General features: G+C 46.9%; 1 protein-coding gene across 1 annotated transcript in view; it reads left to right on the top strand.

Moving 5' to 3' along the window:
* The window catches only part of GMI1 (gamma-irradiation and mitomycin c induced 1), a 233,434-nt gene that overhangs the window by 105,192 nt on the left and 111,289 nt on the right, over positions 1–16,953 (top strand). Inside the window, exon 19 of the mRNA XM_086778321.1 lies at positions 3,485–3,640. Coding sequence (XP_086634447.1) covers positions 3,485–3,640 — 156 coding nt within the window. The remainder of the gene's footprint in view (positions 1–3,484; positions 3,641–16,953) is intronic.

Consider the following 16,953-nt stretch of genomic DNA (forward strand, 5'->3'; position numbering starts at 1 on the left):
TCCAGGAGAGTGGGAGTGGATTGATGTCTTCCATCCTTTGAAAAGCCTTCCTTTTTTCAGTTTCACTGTTCGGAATGCCAGGCTTCTCCTCACTCGACAGATGCATAGGATCCCTACTCTCAGGCCTCATTGGGAGAGCTATGATATTTCTCCAGTGATACAGTGCAGATATTGGCATAGACTTTGGCACTCATACAGAAGGAGCCAGATCTCTCATTTCTTTTGGTTATTCTTACATGGTGATCTCCCCATCCATCAGATCAGTTTTCGGTGTAGCGCCTTCTTGTCCTAGATGTGCGGCAGATTCTGTGTCCGTACAACATTGTCTATGGGGATGCATCATTGCACAGTAGATTTGGGGTCCTGTAGCCCAACCTATGGGCGAATTGAGTGGCCGAGCCATGCATGTGACTTGGGGGGCAGCTCCTTGGCTCTCCCAGTCTGGTCTGCAACTTTTTTATGAGGACAGTGGTATAGATTCTGTTTTTTTCATTCGTAGAGGTATTGCTCAGCATGGTTTATTGCAGGATGTTCCTCACTCTGATTATACACCTCCTAGACAGTGGATTGACACCAGTTGGGAGATTATTGCCAGTATTACAGCATGGCAGATCTCGAGAGCTAGATGCATGGAGGCTATTGAGGGTGTCCAGATTTTTGGTCTCAGTGCATTAGTACTATATGGGGTGATATCATCCACACTCTTATGGCTACTTGGGCTCGCATTCAGGGGCCCTCTCATTCTTCGCAGGCAAAGCGTGTGATATTTATCCGGGAATGGGACCATGGCATCTTCTTTTCCTCTAGTACCACAGGTCTTACATGGCATCATGATGCTCCTCAGTGGTTGAAATCACCTTACATATTGGGGTGATTCTATTCTCTTTCGGCTTATAGCTGTGATTGTTGTATGTTTTTCTCATACTTAATAGAAGTCTCTTTAAAAAAAAAAAAAATGTAGGAAAAAAAGCAGAAGTCAAACTTTGTTGACCAAAAAGTTGAGGGCACTTTGGAAAGAGGACATCAAATTGGATCAAAATGCTAAAACGTGCTTTTTCAAAAAGCTGCTCCAAGGCCAAAAAGCAAGGACCTGAAGATTCTAAACGCATAAATCAAAAACTTTGACTATTATTAAAACAAAAGCAAGGAGGCAAAGCAAAAGCAAGAAAATGAAACAAAAGCAAAGTCTGGCAAAAGCATGGACCCCCATCAAGTATATAAGAAGCATGTATCCTCTTGGTGAGACAGAGAAAATCGTGGAGAATCTTGAGGGAGAATTCGTGAAGGACCATCGCCTACATCATCTCCACTCTCTACTTTCCTCACGCCACCTATTTTCTCCACCTCTACGGGCGGCAACCACCCTTGGAGCGCCATCTTCCACCGTTGCTCCGCCCCTGTAGCGCCCTCTTCAACCGGTGCTCCGCCCGTGCAGCCGCTGCACCGCCGCCCTGCGCCTTTGTTCTGTGAATCTGCCACTGCCGCCCACCAGTTGCGCCGCCTTGCTGCTACTGCCCGTGCGCCGGCACTGCTTGTGCACTGCATCCGCCTTGTTGCGCAGCTGCCTACGTTGCAGCTGTGCCACCCTGTGAACACACTGCCTCTGTCCAGCAGCGTTGTCTCTGCCTACAGCAGCACCGCCTCTGTTTGCAGCTGCGCCGCCTATAGCCTGGCTACCCCTCTTCACCAGTTTTCTGCCCTGTGCACAGCCTGCCCAACAGCACCTCCTGCACATCGCCGCCGCCTGCACCATCAAGACCTATAGCACCCACCTCAGCCTGCAGAGCCTGAATCTGTCTTGTGTGCCATCTCCTTGTGCTGTCTTAAGACACTGCCAGAAACCAGCAACTACTAGTTTCCTTGAACCCTTACAAAGGAGGGGATACATACGCATCTTGGTGTGAAGCCTTTTTGGGGTTACTTTTGTGCGGATTGAGAACAAAGAGCCTTGTGGAGGTACATACGCATCTTGGTGTGAAGCCTTTTTGGGGTTACTTTTGTGCGGATTGAGAACAAAGAGCCTTGTGGATATTTCTGAACATCAAACATTGGATTTTGATACTAGCCCTCTGTAAGTCTTTTGTGGGTTGGGCTTACACGCTCCGTTGGGCTTAGACATCATTACTTGTAGGGAAATTGCTTGGGTGATTCAGTCAGGACCCGGCTTCCACTATGAGGAGATAGATGATGGTCATGCCCTTAGACTCACCCTTTACAGGATCGAGTCTATCCCCACCCTTGGTTCTGGAGTAGTCGCTTGGTCTCCTGGTACTTGTCAGTTAGAGGTGGGAGAATGTCAGCAGCATTGCACCATGGCCCGTCTTGGGGGGCACAACGATGCCATTGAGGGCTCCCTCCCCCCTCCCCCCCCCTCCCCCATCAACGGAGTCCATCCGTGCCACATGGACAGACATCATTCATACCCTCCGGGGTGAGTGGGGAAGCTTTAGGGAAATTTGGACCACATGCGGAAATGTCAAGAGGCCTTCCTTCGCATATGGGAGCAAGGCCCCTTCTTCTTGGACAGTGCTGGTGACGACCTTGAGGTAGTTCCCTCCGAGAGCAGTGTCTTCTGCTCCTTTGGAGGTTCTGAGCATGTATTTCTGCCTGTTGGCTGGTTTTTCTTTTAAATAATAGAAGGATTTCACAGAGAGAGAGAGAAAAAAGGAAAAACATATGAGAAACAAGCATTCCAAGAAGTGCAGAAAAAAAGGATAAACATATGAGAAACAAGCATTCCAAGAAGTACAGAAGTCCAAGGTCTCTCTGAAGATTTGGACAATTTCTCAGTCTGAGACTTCTGACTAGCATTGATTGTGCATGAGGAGGTGGCTGCGTTTACCCAATCAGGTGATCTTTCACAACTCAGTAACAGAGACTTGATAGTGCTCTATATCCTAGAATATGCCTTTAATGGCACAGCAAACAGTTCTCTCATGTTCGTGGTGGTACTTACATCTCTTTAGCGAACAAAGCGAGTGGATACCATTAGAAAAACCTGCACATTGACTTAATGGCTCTCTAGACTTCAGCACAGTGTCACAGTGGTGCAATGAAAAGTTGACTCATGTCTACATAGTCATTAATGAAGCCTGCATCTGCTGTAATTCAAACGATGGTGATACTTTTTGGCCCTAAACCCGGTGGGAGTTCCCTTAATGTCTCCCTCGTTTTTGTTCAGCTGGCTATAGTGATTAGAAGGCATGGCATGCTGGTTCAACTCTTGTATATGCACTGTTGAGAATAAACGCTTATTATGTTTCTTTGTTTTCGTTTCCCCCCCCCCCCCCCCCCCCCCCCCCCCCCAAAAGAAAAGAGACTTCTATCATGTTTATTTGGTTTACATGCTGTTTTAATCTAATTTTGATGAGGTGAATGAAGTACTGTAGCAGTACTATGCATCCTTATTTCTTTTTATTGATAAGCATCCTGTATCAGTGTAGTCAGTTTTAATTTGTCTTCCTTTTCTGATCTTTTTGGGCAGTGTTTAGAGTGTATACACGCATGAACAGAAAAGGAAACCTGTGGAAGCGGGGCATGAGAATAAAATTTCTCAAAGGTATACCAGGACAAACAAAAAACAAAGATTTCCATGCAACCCTGGAGTATTTATTGGCAGATGGATTTTCTGAAGATAGAGGTATTTTCTGTCCTTTGAAAAGTAATTATGAATGATTCTCCTTAAACTCTGCAAAATGTTGTAATCAGGGCCTTGTTCCAGAGGCTATTTTCCACTCTGCTCTTCACCCCGATACCTAGAACTCTGCAAGCTGGCATATTTCTTCTCAGCTAGCCATTGGTACGAGGGTCAATTGCCCAATGCCATGGCTTTAATTGTATATTGGAATTTGGCTCATTCAATCTAATAGCAGGATAAGGGGAATAAAGAAGTGTGTGAATAAAACAAGGGATTTTGATGTGCCTTGGTGCATTTGTATAAAAAGGGGTGCCCCTTACTCATGAAAGCATGATTAAAAATCACATTCCTTCTTTTGTTCTCTCTCTCTTTGTTAGTGATTCAGTTTATCTTCAGTTAGGGTAAATTTCATTGCAATCCTACTGGGGAGGGGTGGCTGTTTTTTTACTCACGTGTTTGTGTTGTCCCCTTCGTGCTGTTCCTTCTACTTGCTTCCTCTCGACGCCTGTTACTCGACCATTCCACCCCACCTACTCGCATGGACGGATGGTTTTTCTCTTTCTTGTCCTAGGGTTCCTCTTCCTTGTACTGCTCCAGGCTTTTGTCAGCAACATACCTTGCCTTCATTCTCAGCTCCTTTTTCTCCTGCCTTTCCCTCCTACTTTCCCGGTTCTGTTGGGTCATGGCTTCATCCTGCTTCTCCAGCACGAGTGCCTGCTCCTGCTCCTGCTCCTGCTCCTGCTTGATATTTGTGCAGCTGCTCTGGAGTGATGTGACTAACCCCATGAGGAGGTTGCCAATGCTTGGAGACAGAACCAGAGAGTTCCCACTCACAGGCCTCACTGGGAGGTATATGATATCACACCCCCCATTTAAAGGAGATTTTGGCAGAGACTTTGGCACTCGTACAAGAGGAGCCAGATATCCTACTTCTTCTGGCTGTTTCTAGACGGTGGGTTGCCCACCAAGCAGTGGAGATCTATTTTTGGTGTGGATCCCTCGTGATAGATGCCCAGCTTCATCCGAAACAGTCATTGCTTATGGGAATGCAAAGGAGCACAGAGGAGCTGGGTATCTATATCCCAGCTCTTGGCAGATTGAGGAGTGATCCTATCTTTGACTCAGTCTGGCCCAGGGGCATAACTCAAAGATGTTTGCTTCAGGATATCCCCCAATTATGATACACTTTTGTTTTTTTGGTATCTGAATTACGAAACACACCTCCTCTGTTGAGTATTGACACCACCTAGGAGATTATTTCTAGCATCACAGCGTGGCATATCTGGAAGACCAGATGCTCAGAGGCCTTTGAGGGTATTCATGTTTATGACACCTAGTGTATTTGCAGTATATGGAGTGACATCATTCATACTCTTTTGGCCACCTGGCCCGTATACAGGGGCTTCTAGAGCTGTGCACGCAAAAGAAAGCAGATTTATAAGAGTGTGTATTGTCTTCTCCTCCACTCCTATGGGTTTTCATGGCAGCATAGTGGCTCGGATGGGTCGAGATCGCCCTACCTTTTGGTTTGAGATCTCCTTTTGTATGATTTTATATTACATAATAGAAGTCTCTTTTCTGAAAAATGAAATCTCTCTCTTTTCTTTCTTTTCTCCCTCGGCAGATTCTTCTTCCTCTATGCTTCTCTTCATCTTCATCCCTCGCTTCAACTGCCTGTCCTGTGGGTTCTCTGAGGTGCCTGCCTCACCTTCATCAGCAGAGATAGGCTTAACCCTTCTCTTTGCTTCGTTGTGGCTGGAATAGCCATTTTCTAGTTTCTGCATATCCGACCCGATTGACTTGTCTTCCTAGCCAGTCCGCAGGAAGTCTTTTAGCTTTGTCTTTAACGCTTGCTGTAGTTGGACAAATAGTTCTTCATTTAGAGATATTCCATCTTCGTCCTTGGTGACTACATCTGTGATCCCAATTGCATGAAGTTGCTTAGCGACCTTATTTTGCAATAATCTGTGCTCCTTGAAAAGTTCATCTATTTGTTCTTTCAGCTAGTCGCCTCTGTATACATTATAGTCTGTAACAGCTTCTTGGCATCCTGCTTTTTCTTTCTGACCTCTTCAATCTCCTGCTGACTCTTTTGGTACTGGCTTGATCTTGCCTGGATTTTTCTTCTGCCCACTGCTTTGCTTCTTTGATGGCTTGCCTCTCTAGCTCCAAAATCCGGATTTGCCTTTCATGAATCTTGTCCGGTACTAACTTGGCAAGATTTTTGTACTGGCTTGGTCTTGCCTAGTTTCTTCTTCTGCCCTCTGTTTAGCTTCTTTGATTGCTTGGCTCCCTAGCTCCAATTGCCTGATTTTCCTTTGATGAAACTTCCAGTACTAACTCAGCAAGATTTTTGGGCAAACTTTTAAAAGTGAAATTACTTCTTCCTAGTGGCTGTCTTCTGTTCTGAGCTGATAGACTGGAGCGATATGCGTTGTTTGGAGGTAGGACGGTTTCTACAGCCGTCACCTGCGTCTTCAGGGCAAGACTTGTCTCCTGGTCAATCCCTTTAGCGATTCACTGTGCTTGTTTTTGATCCAGGTCGAGTACGGTCTTGTGATGTGTTCCGGGAATGCCATCCCGGCATCTACCTCCTTGCCTTCCCCTTTTCCTTCTCCATCTCTTTCTTGGCCTGGGCGTCCGTTTGCTTCCTGGCCTGTTCCTGTTGGGCCTGGTCTTTTCGAGCTTCTTCAGCTTCTTTGTCTTGCCACTGTTTTTCTATGTTTTTGCTTTTGCTTTCACCCTTTTGTCTTCAGCCTTTAATGTTTTGCTTTTCAACTTGTTGAGCCTCTATCTCTTCTGAAGTATGATCTCTTGTTCTTTCCTCTTCTATTCCAAGTAGGCTTTCTTTGCCTTCTTGCTCTTCTTTAGGACCAAAGGAAGCATCCTCAACTGCAAGAGGGAGTGTGGAGCTACTCGAACCATGCCACAAATAGGTATGCACTATGTCCTTGGAAGAACCATGAATCGTGCATCCATGGCTTCCTTCTTGCACTGCTCTGCCACTACCTCCATGCCCACGACGAGTGCGAGTAGGTCGTCGATCAAACGACTCGAGCTCTCGTTAGAACTCTGCATAGATCCTCTCCTCCTCCTGATCTTGCTCTTTGTTAACACTCTCAAGAGTGCTCCCTGTGAGCTTGCATTCACCTACATTGTACAATGATCAAGTGACAAGCAACGTATTAGAATTTAGTTTCAATAAACATTAAAGTTTGAAATTTGAAGGCTTATAACTTATACCTGTCTTGCCGATTCCATCTTTTGCATCACGCGCACCATGCGCAAGTTAGTGCGGCAACACAATAGCCGCTCTAACTGTTGCGTACTCAAGTGATTTCGTAGCTTTGTGTGTACAAGTGAGTAGGAACTCTAGTTCCTCTCACATGCACCCGAAGAGCAATCCTGAGCTAGGATTCTCAAAGCCACCTTTTGGAGGCTTGAGAGCGCATACCCGAATGTCTCCCACCAAAAGAGAGGGTTGACAAGGGATTCCCTCTTCCAACAGGTAGTAAATGCAAACGCAGCTCGCTCCCTTTGGTCATTGTAGCTAATGAGCTTCTCAAGGAACTTCCCATGGAGATCCTCCGGAAATGCTTTGTGCAAGAAAGTATCTCGGGCTTCAAGTAGCTCCACGTTGCTGAAGAGGACAGGTGATTTGTAACCTGGATGGGCAAGGCCATGGGTAGGTCTTCACATCCACTTCCATCTCTTCTCCACAATGGCCAATATACCATCGCGCTTCTCCTTGTCGATGGAAGGAGAAGTGTGCAACTTCGCTATGGTCTCTCTCATGAAGTGAACCAAAAGACCGGTGTGGCCCCCTCCATGTTGGTCATCTGCAATACTCTATAGAAGGGCGTGACCGCAATGACAATAGTGTGGAGACCGCGAAAACTCCTCTTTTTTTTTTTCTTTTTTTTTTTTCTCTCTCCAGAAAGGAGACTTCTATTAATTATGAAAAAATTTTACAAAATGGAAATTTCACACCAAGTAAGGTGGAGATCTCAACCAATCAGGAGCCTTGTGCTGCCAATAGGGTCCCGAAATGAGAGGACGTGAAAAAGATACCAATGTCCCACTCTCTCATAAACTGGTCGCGCTTCCTCTCCGCAGCCCTCGAAGATCCCTGGATTTTGGCCCAGGTAGCCATGATGGTGTGAATAATATCACTCCAAATCCTGCAAAGACACTGAGAAACAGGAATGGGAGTACCCTCAATGGCCTCGGTGCATCTAGCCTTCCAGATATTCTAGGCTAAGATGCTAGCAATAATCTCCCAGGAACTGTCTAACCTCTCTGTCGGAGGGACAAAGTGTGAAAGTGGCAAATTTTGAAGACAACACTGCCGAGCAACTCCTTGCCTAACCATAATGGCCAAGCTCTTGTCAGTCCCCTCGAATCTCAGCTGTGGCCCAGACTGTGTCAACCAAATGATAGAACCAAAAGAAATGATAGCATCTCTCTTAATCCTACCAAAGAGGTGTGCAATCGCAGACCAAACCCTCTGTGCTTTCTTGCATTCCCATAAACAATGGTAAACTGACTCCGAAACTCCTGCACATCTAGGGCATGCTGCGCAAGCACCAGTAACTGACCTCCACTGATTGGTGGCCAGACCACCATGAAGAGAAACCCAGATAAAGGAGGAAATCTGTGGCATTCCTATAAGAATGCCACAATCTCTGCCAAAAAACCCTCTGAATGTCAGTCGAAATGCCGTAAGATTCTCAATATGGTCTAAGAGTAGGGACTCTGAATGTGTCCCAAGATAAGATGTCTGACATTCCGCACCGTATAACTGAAAAAAGGCATGATTTTCAAAGGGTTACAAGCATCCTTCCACTCCCACTCACCGGGGTCCCAATGCAAATGTCTGATAGGGCAGCCACCATACAACCAAAGGCTAGCACTCTCTGTGATCATCCCTTTGGGGGGGGGGGGGGGGGGGGGTCAACAAAGACGTGCTTCCCTAACGTGCCAACAACTCTGACTGCTGGACGAATCTGGGGGCCCTCAATAAGGTCCTGCATGTCACATCTCTCCTGTTGCCATCCAACCTGTACAGAAAAAAAGACGAGTACATCATCCTCCCTAGGCAAGGGGAGACCCATAACCTGAAGAGGAACACCTGTCCCAGAAAAACCCCCAAACCAAGAATGATGACGGCCTTCCAAGAAAGATCCAGTAATCCAGTGGTTGGGAATGGCTGCATCAATCTCTGCAACCCTCCGGCTAGAGCCTCTCAAATGTTGCGTGAAATCCAATCTCTGTACCTCGGTGAGGCTCTGAAACCTCTTCCAAGCCAGCACTGTGGGGCGTAGGGTCTCCCAGCCAACCCAAAGAATATGCATAGCTGCCCCAAGAGGCCTACCGTGCACATCTAAGATAAAATCATTCCGTCACTTTGCTCGAGATTGTCCTTGGGCTCAAGGTCGTAGAAGGCCTCGTAAGCGTGCTTCTCAGGCTCCACCTTCCTTTGAACACAAATTGGATAGATCTCAGTGTGGCAAAACTGGTAAGATGTTTTTTGGCCACGCCTTCTGGTCTTCGGCAGTTGGGACTAGAGGGGGTGTTTGTATTTCAGTGGCAGCATCTAGAATACCTCATGTTATTGGGCACGGTGTTATCATCCCTGCTAGAGCGCAGTGGATCTTGATCATGCATGAGGGTCAGAAATTGGGAATCTTTAATGTCTATGCACCTAACGTGAGAGGTGAAAGGGTGGCCTTTTGGGACACAATTACAAATGTCATTCCCCAGGTTGATCATTGGATAGTGGGAGGAGATTTTAATATGGTTGAGCAACCTTCTGACAAGAAGGGTGGACGCGAAGGGGGTTTACACCCTTTGGAGCGAACCCCATGGGAGAGGTTCATGCTTTTCTTTTTTGGCAGGGATTACTGGACTGAGGATGACTACCAGAGAAGGTCAAATTCCTTATCTTTCTCTTGGCATAACCGCAGGAGCGGGGATGAGAGCATCTTTGCACGTCTGGACAGGTTTTATGTGGATGATTGGTCCTTGGACAGAGAAGGCACCATTGCTATTATGCCTGGCACCACCAAATCCGATCATTTCCTTATCGTTTTGTGTCTCAGGGAGCTTGGGGCTCGCTCGGCCTCTCCCCGTGTCGGTATCCCTGACTCTCTTTATGTTGATGCTGACATTTCCCTTGAGATAAGAGAGAGATGGAGATCTTGTGACGGTCCTGACCCTCGTCATAATATTGCGCTAGCTCTTGAGAGGACCAACCATCATTATCATAGCATTGCCTTGTCTAAGAAAAAAGAGGCTATGGACAAATCTCCTCCTTTAGGCAAAGCCGTTCCATGGCTTTGGCCTCTGCCGATTCTCGTGCACACCACTCATTCCACATTGTAGTGAACACTGTGTGGCGAAGGGAGGATTTCACATCCTAGAGGCGCTCCAAGAGGAGCCACATGTAGGCAAAGCGTGTAGATGAAGGCTTCTTCAATTCCAACTTGCTTTGTGGTGAAGAAGGTGACAATAGAGATAGCTTCGGTCATTAGTTCCTTCATCCACACTAACTTGCTCATATTTTCTATGAGCAAGTCAATGCAATAGGAGGCACAAGGCATCCATACTATGGAGGGATAGTTCTTCTGGAGCAATTTCCCCATCGGACGGCAATTTGAAGCGTTGTCCGTGATGACCTGCACCACGTTCTTTGGTCCGACCTACATGTCACAATGCACATGAATGGATGCAATGAGCGTATACGGAATGAATACTTGAGTCATGACATAGCCACATATCACATATGCTAAAGCCTAAACTTTAAACCTTAAAGACTCGAGGGCAATTCAAAACTTCTGCATGATGGCTTGCTTAATATGGCGATATATGAATGCGCCCGATGTTTTCCTCCCTGCCTTTCCAGAATCCATGCCCCGCACAAAGTATGTGCCAAGAGTGCAAGAGACAAGTATGTTGATGATGCCTCTCTTCTTCCGGTCATTCCATCTGTCGAAGAGGATGCTGCACCCATCGTTGGACCATGCCGCCCGAACCGGATTGAGAGATCTATTGATTCTCTCCCTCTCACCTACGAGCGTCTTTGTGTGCATCTCATGATAGGAGACGCCGGTCCATCCTTCACATGGGCCCACATTTGCAATGGCTTTCACCTATCTTGAGCACATGGAATGAGAGATTGCACTCAATAATGGTGGGCGCAATCTCTATATCCGCTAATCGTTGCTGCTCTCGGAGATGTGATAGAGAAGGAGAGACAGCCCCGGTGACTCCCTGGGAGCGTGGCTGGTGTCCTGATGGCCCGATGGAGGAGGTATTAGGAAGTGTGTGGGTTGGGTTGCTGGTGCCGAAGAAATCTGTCAGGATCCTCTGTCTAGGTACATCATGGCTCAGTTTCCTGTCTGCCAAGAGGGTCTCTGTGTGTCTCCTGAGGTCAAGTAGGAACAATCCCGGCATCTCTGATTCTCCAACTCCATGACCTTGCGTAATGGCCCAAAACCCTCTCGGAAGAGGCAGTGATATCTTCCTTGGATCTCATAATAGATTGTACATCAACAATTGTAGTGCTCCTCTGTCTCTGTGTCTTGGTGGCATAGTTGGCAAATGCGGTCATCCGAAATTTGATGCACATATCGCCCTTTCTCAATCCGCAGCTGGTGTATTGAGGGTTGATCCATCCAGTGGCACAACGTATCCCATGTGATACGTGTACATCCATGTATGCCGGGCGGGTAATAAAACCATTTCATGAGAGGTGCAAAAGATGGCTCTTGTAATGAGCGATTTTTGTGCATAAGGACTCAAGGGGACTAGTCCATGTCCTCTTCGTGTCCACTCTGACGATGTCCATTCTAATCACACGGTTCTGCTTTGAGCGGGTGAGATCCAAAAATGGACAATCAAAGCTGTATTGAAAGGGTGGGAGTGTCTCTATCCGCAAACCATGATCTCATCTGAGTATACCAGCAATGAGCATCTCCATTCTCTCCCAGCTGTATGGATGAGGTCAATGCCAATCGGGAGTGCCTCTGTTGAGGGAGCTCCCATATCTGCTGTAAAAAGGTAACTGTTTTGAATAGGCCCTCGGTCACTACTAGTGCAGCACCCAACTTAGCTCGAACAATCTCATGTGGTATCGATGATTTGCTTCGAATCATCAGGGCAATCATCATAATCAAAGGTCTCTCCATATGCCTCCATCCCTCATCCGTCCCTCTTTGAGATCTGTGATGTATGCTAGGTCCCCAAATTGGAGCTCTATACAAGAGGGTCGGTGTGACAAGTGTATCAAATAGCCACAATTTGGTCCGCGGCTCCTGAAATTGCATGTGCCTATCAAGTACCCCCAAGGTTGCATACCCTCGAGCTAATCTAGTTGCTGCTGCCTCCTTTGGGGAGAAACGCGGTTCTGTGAAAGTAACTCCCAAGTAGAAATATGACCTGAAGTACTCAACCGGCTCCCCTCGGAAAGTGAACTTAGTCTCTGATCTCGTCACCCATGCTTGTGTGGTGTTAAACACCATAATCTTGGTTTTCCCAAGGTTGATTGTTAGATCTCTATCCGAATAGAGGAGAGATGGCGAGCAGGCACGCTGCACACAAGTGGGTGTACACAAAGCAGAGAAATGAAATGAAATGATATATTAACGTCTCTTAGAGGCCATAGTGGCCTATGAGACCAAAACTGAGAGTACATTTGAAGTTGGTGTCTCATCAAAGAGAACAACTAAATGAGACTAAAAAGTACAAAAAACTGATTGTCCTACTCTTATAAGAAGAGAACTGTAAGACTCTGAGATGATACTGAGTAGAAAATACTGGAAAATACTGAAAAATGTATATCAGGTAGATCCATGTATGCTGATCAGTTGAAGTGTTGCCCTCTCCTTAGATCAAGTATCTCCGCCATGGGGCTGTCTAGAATGGGGAGGCCGTAGAAGCGAGGTAGGCACCTCTGATGCCGAGCAATAATGGCTTTGATCTGGCGATGGTGAGGATGCCGTGGTCGGGATCCTAGTGGGCCTGGCCGACGAGCATGACATAAGATAACTGCTCTATCAGTGTTCTCCCTGGGAGCGTGTTCGGTGCCCTGATGGCCCAATGGAGGAGGTATCAGGAGGTGTGTGGGCTGGGTTGCTGGTGCTGGTGCTGAAGAAATTTGTCAGGGTCCTCTATCTAGGTACATCATGGCTCGGCCTCCTGTCTACCAAGAGGATCTCTCTGTGTCTCTTGAGCTCAAGTAGAAACAATCCTAGGCATCTCTGATCCTCAAGCTCCATGACCCTGCCTAACGGCCCAAAACCCTCTCGAAAGATGCAGTGATATCTCCCTCGGATCTCATAATAGACTGTACATCGGCAAATGTAGTGTTCGTCTGTCTCTACCTCCTCGTAGCATAGCTGACAAATGTGGTCATCCAAGATTTGATGCACATATCGCCCTATCTCAATCCGCAGCTGGTGTGATGAGGTCCCGATCTGTCCAATGGCACAACGTATCCCATGTGATAGATGTACATCCATGTACGCCGGGACGGGTAATAAAATCATTCGGTGAGAGGTGTAGAAAATGGCTCTTGTAATGAGCCATTTAGTGCCCAAGGGCTCAAGGGGGCTAGTCCATATCCTCTTTGTGTCCACTCTGATGATATCCATCCTGATCACGCGGTTTTTCTCTCTGCGGGTGAGATTCAAAAATGGAGAATCCAGACTGTGCTGAAAGGGTGGTAGTGCCTCTATCCGCAAACCATGTAGGTCAAACCATGATCTCATCTGAGTATACCAACAATGAGTATCTCCATCCTCATCCAACTATATGGATGAGGTCAATGCCAATCGGGAGTACCTTTGCTCAGCGAGCTCTCATAGCCGTTGTAAAAAGGTAATTGCCTGGAATAGGGTCCCGGTTACTACTGGTGGGGCACCCAGCTCAGCCCGAATAATGTCATGTGGTACTGATGATTTTCTCCGAATCATGCGGGTAATCATCATAACGAGTGGTCTCTCCATTTGCCTCCATCCCTCATCTGTCCCTCTCTGAGATCTGTGATGTATACTGGCCCCCAAATTGGAGCTCTGTACAAGAGGGTCGGTGTGACAAGTGTATCAAATAGCCACAGCTTGGTGCGTGGCTCCTGAAACTATGTGTGCACACTGCCCCTCAAGTGTCCCCAAGAGATGAGAGAGAGAGATGAGATGAGATAACATGAAATGATTTATTAACGTCTCTAAGAGGACATAATGGCCTATGAGACCAAATCTGAGACTACGTCTGAAGTTGGTGTCTCATCAAAGAGAGCAACTAAATGAGACTAAAAAGTACAATAAATTGATTGTCCTACAGTTATAAGAACAGAACTATAAGACTCTTATCTCGTCACCCTTGTTTGTGTGGTGTTAAACACCATAACCTTGGTTTTCCCAAGGTTCACTGTCAGATCGCTATCCGCACAGAAAGCCTATATGTCTCTTTAATCCCTCCGGAGAGTCTGAGATGAGAACAATATCATCAGCATATAACAAGATGGGTATCAAGTTTCAACACCCCTGCCAGGCATGCTCCTGGGCCTCCCAATCTGTCTACATAATCAGAGACCGCATCAATGTCCAGTCCAAAGAGGGTGGGCGATAGCGGGCATCCCTGCTTCAGCGCTATCGTGCTGGTCACCCTATCAGATAGTCCGCCTGGAACTCGGACTTTGCCTGTCACAGACTTATACAAGTAATGACCACCCCTATCGGCTCAGCTCCTACTCTAGTATAGGGCCATATAGTTTGGCCAAGTAACGACCAATCATGATCGTCCTGTAGTTGCCTGGTACCATGGTGTCCCCACTCTTAAAGAGTGTTACAATGATATGCTCTGTCCAGCTTGCCGGGAAACCCTCACAAATGGCATGATTAAACACATGTACGATGAGTGGAGCCAAAGTGTCTCGTGCATATGAGAAGTGCTCTCCAACTAGCCCATCATGATCCTGTGCCTTTCCATTCTGTAACCTGTCTATCGCATGTAGGACCATCCGCATAGTAAAAAAGGTGCTCCTAGCCGGTCTAGCTCCTAGTGGAGGGGGGGTGGGGGTTTGTCCTGGTGCATCATATAGCTCTCTAGCATAAGTATGCCATGCCTCAGGTGCAGTAATCGGAGTACCAGGCTGTCTCTCTTGAAACATCTTCCATGCGCTCTTGCTGTCTTTCCCCATGTAGAGTTGGTAGATCTCCTCCTCTAGGTTAGCCAGATAGGCTGGTTTCTTCCTCCGTAGAAGGCGTCGAAAGATCATCCTGGCTTGTCTATGCCTGTGAGACCCAATGGCAATCTCACGATGTAGTCGTGCTCGTGTGTCGCGACACATCATCATCATACCAAGTGTGGGGCAGTGCTGTGGGTGTGGGTGGGAGGCATCATAGTGCAGGGAAACGCATATGAGGCGGATGCATGTAGTACACATGCCAATCCTCTCGTGATCTTGTCCAGAGGGCTATGCGGGTCTAAAGCGAACAAGCCATCAGATAGTGCATCGGCTGCTATGCCAATGGGCCTACTAGAAATCGTGAAACCCCGCACATTAGGTATCAATGAAGGAGATCCCATCAAGTAGTCCACTGTGCTCGCTCCCCCTTTAGAGTTGCAGTGTGTGAGAGCATCTGATCCTTGCCATCTCGATAAGCCATTGTATATGACCAACCCATGTGCACTCTATCTCAAGCTGATGTGATGATACTCTAAGCTGACCAATGGCCACTTTGACCCTGTGGCATGTACGTATCCATGTATCCAGGTCTCTGTATGAATCCATCCGCTGAGATACGAATAAACTGATCTCTGTAGAATAGTATCTTCGGCGGTAGAGGCTGACTGGGTGTAGACAAAGTCTCTTGAGTGTATCGTTGCCATAAATCTTGCCAAAGGATAGAGCTGTTCCTCTCACTGTGAGAGAGCTGGATGTGTGGTGCATGTATATCATACTGGAAAGGTGGCTCAATGCTTTTCGGCTTTTCATACATCAGCTCTCGGCTAATGCACGTGTGAGAAATTAGGGCTTGTAGTATTTTGGAGCTTTCGTAAATTTTTAAGGCATTGGCACTCAATTGAGGCCTCCACCGACACATTGAAAGTTCCCCGGGTGCTTTGCCTTGGCTAAATGACAAGCCAAGCATCCATTGCTTGGCGTCACCACCGGAAGAGGATCGACACCGGCAAACATCATGCATAGGAAGTGCCTGCAAGAGAGAGAAAGAAAGAAAGAAAGAAAGATTTTATTAACGTCTTCCAAAAGACCGAACTCGGCCTATGAGACAAATCGGAGTACCTGTATGGGGTTATCCTCTGTCATCCCAACAAAATGAAAAAGTACTGAATAAAAAAGCTGAATCTGGGTGTGCAGGGGATGGAGCTCTATTACTAGGAGAATGCAAAGCTATATGCATGGAGTATACAATCATGATATGCAACCTAGCTAGCTCCATCCTGTACCATACTGGGGGTATAAAATGGTAAAGATCAGTGAAGGGGGTGTCCACAGCTCCCTGAAGAACATGCCTGGGTGTGCTCTGAAGCGAGCCAGTCGCTCCGCACCCTCTCTGTGAAACTGAGCTCTGATCTCTGTCATCTCTCTCTGGTATAGGCGTGGTGTCCGAAAGCCAGGTGTCCTCTGTCTCCTGCGGGCTCTAAGTGTCTCTGCTCTCTGGAGAGTAATTCCCTGCCGTGTAGGGGCTGGGAGGGGTATGGATCTCTGAAAAAATGTAGTAATCTGTGTCTGTCGCCCCCCCTCTGGAGCTGTCTGAGCCTGTAATAATGTCTCTCTGTGGCGCTGTATGTCTAGAATGTATCTCCCCAGTATGCGCTGGTCTGCTGTCTCAAAGATCTAGAGAGAGAGAGAGAGAGAGAGAGATGCAAACAAACCACTTCACCATGCGATGCCATAGCATCTAGGCGAGATAACATAGGATGAGTGGCAATGGCAAAGAAAAGAGGGCTAAGAGGACAGCCCTGCCGGAGAGAACGGGTGAGAGAAATACTATCCGAAAGTCCTCCATCGAGCATAATCCGCGTGATAGAGCCAGAGCCAAATAAATGCACCAAACTAGCCATTTTGGGACCAAAGCCCATGGTTGTCATTAACTGAGAAAGGAAAGACCAGCTGACATGATCAAAAGCTTTTTCAAGATCCAGCTGCACCATCACAATGTCTTGCTTCTTTGCCTTGGCATAATCCACTCCAATTTGAACATTAAGAATATTATGCAAAATATTCCTGCCATGCACAAATCCATATTGATATGGATGAATAAGCAAGCGATTGGCAAAAATCTTTGTAA

This window comes from Cibotium barometz, chromosome 39 (assembly GCF_041138505.1).
Source record: "Cibotium barometz isolate CiBa-2024 chromosome 39, ASM4113850v1, whole genome shotgun sequence".
NCBI lineage: Eukaryota > Viridiplantae > Streptophyta > Polypodiopsida > Cyatheales > Cibotiaceae > Cibotium > Cibotium barometz.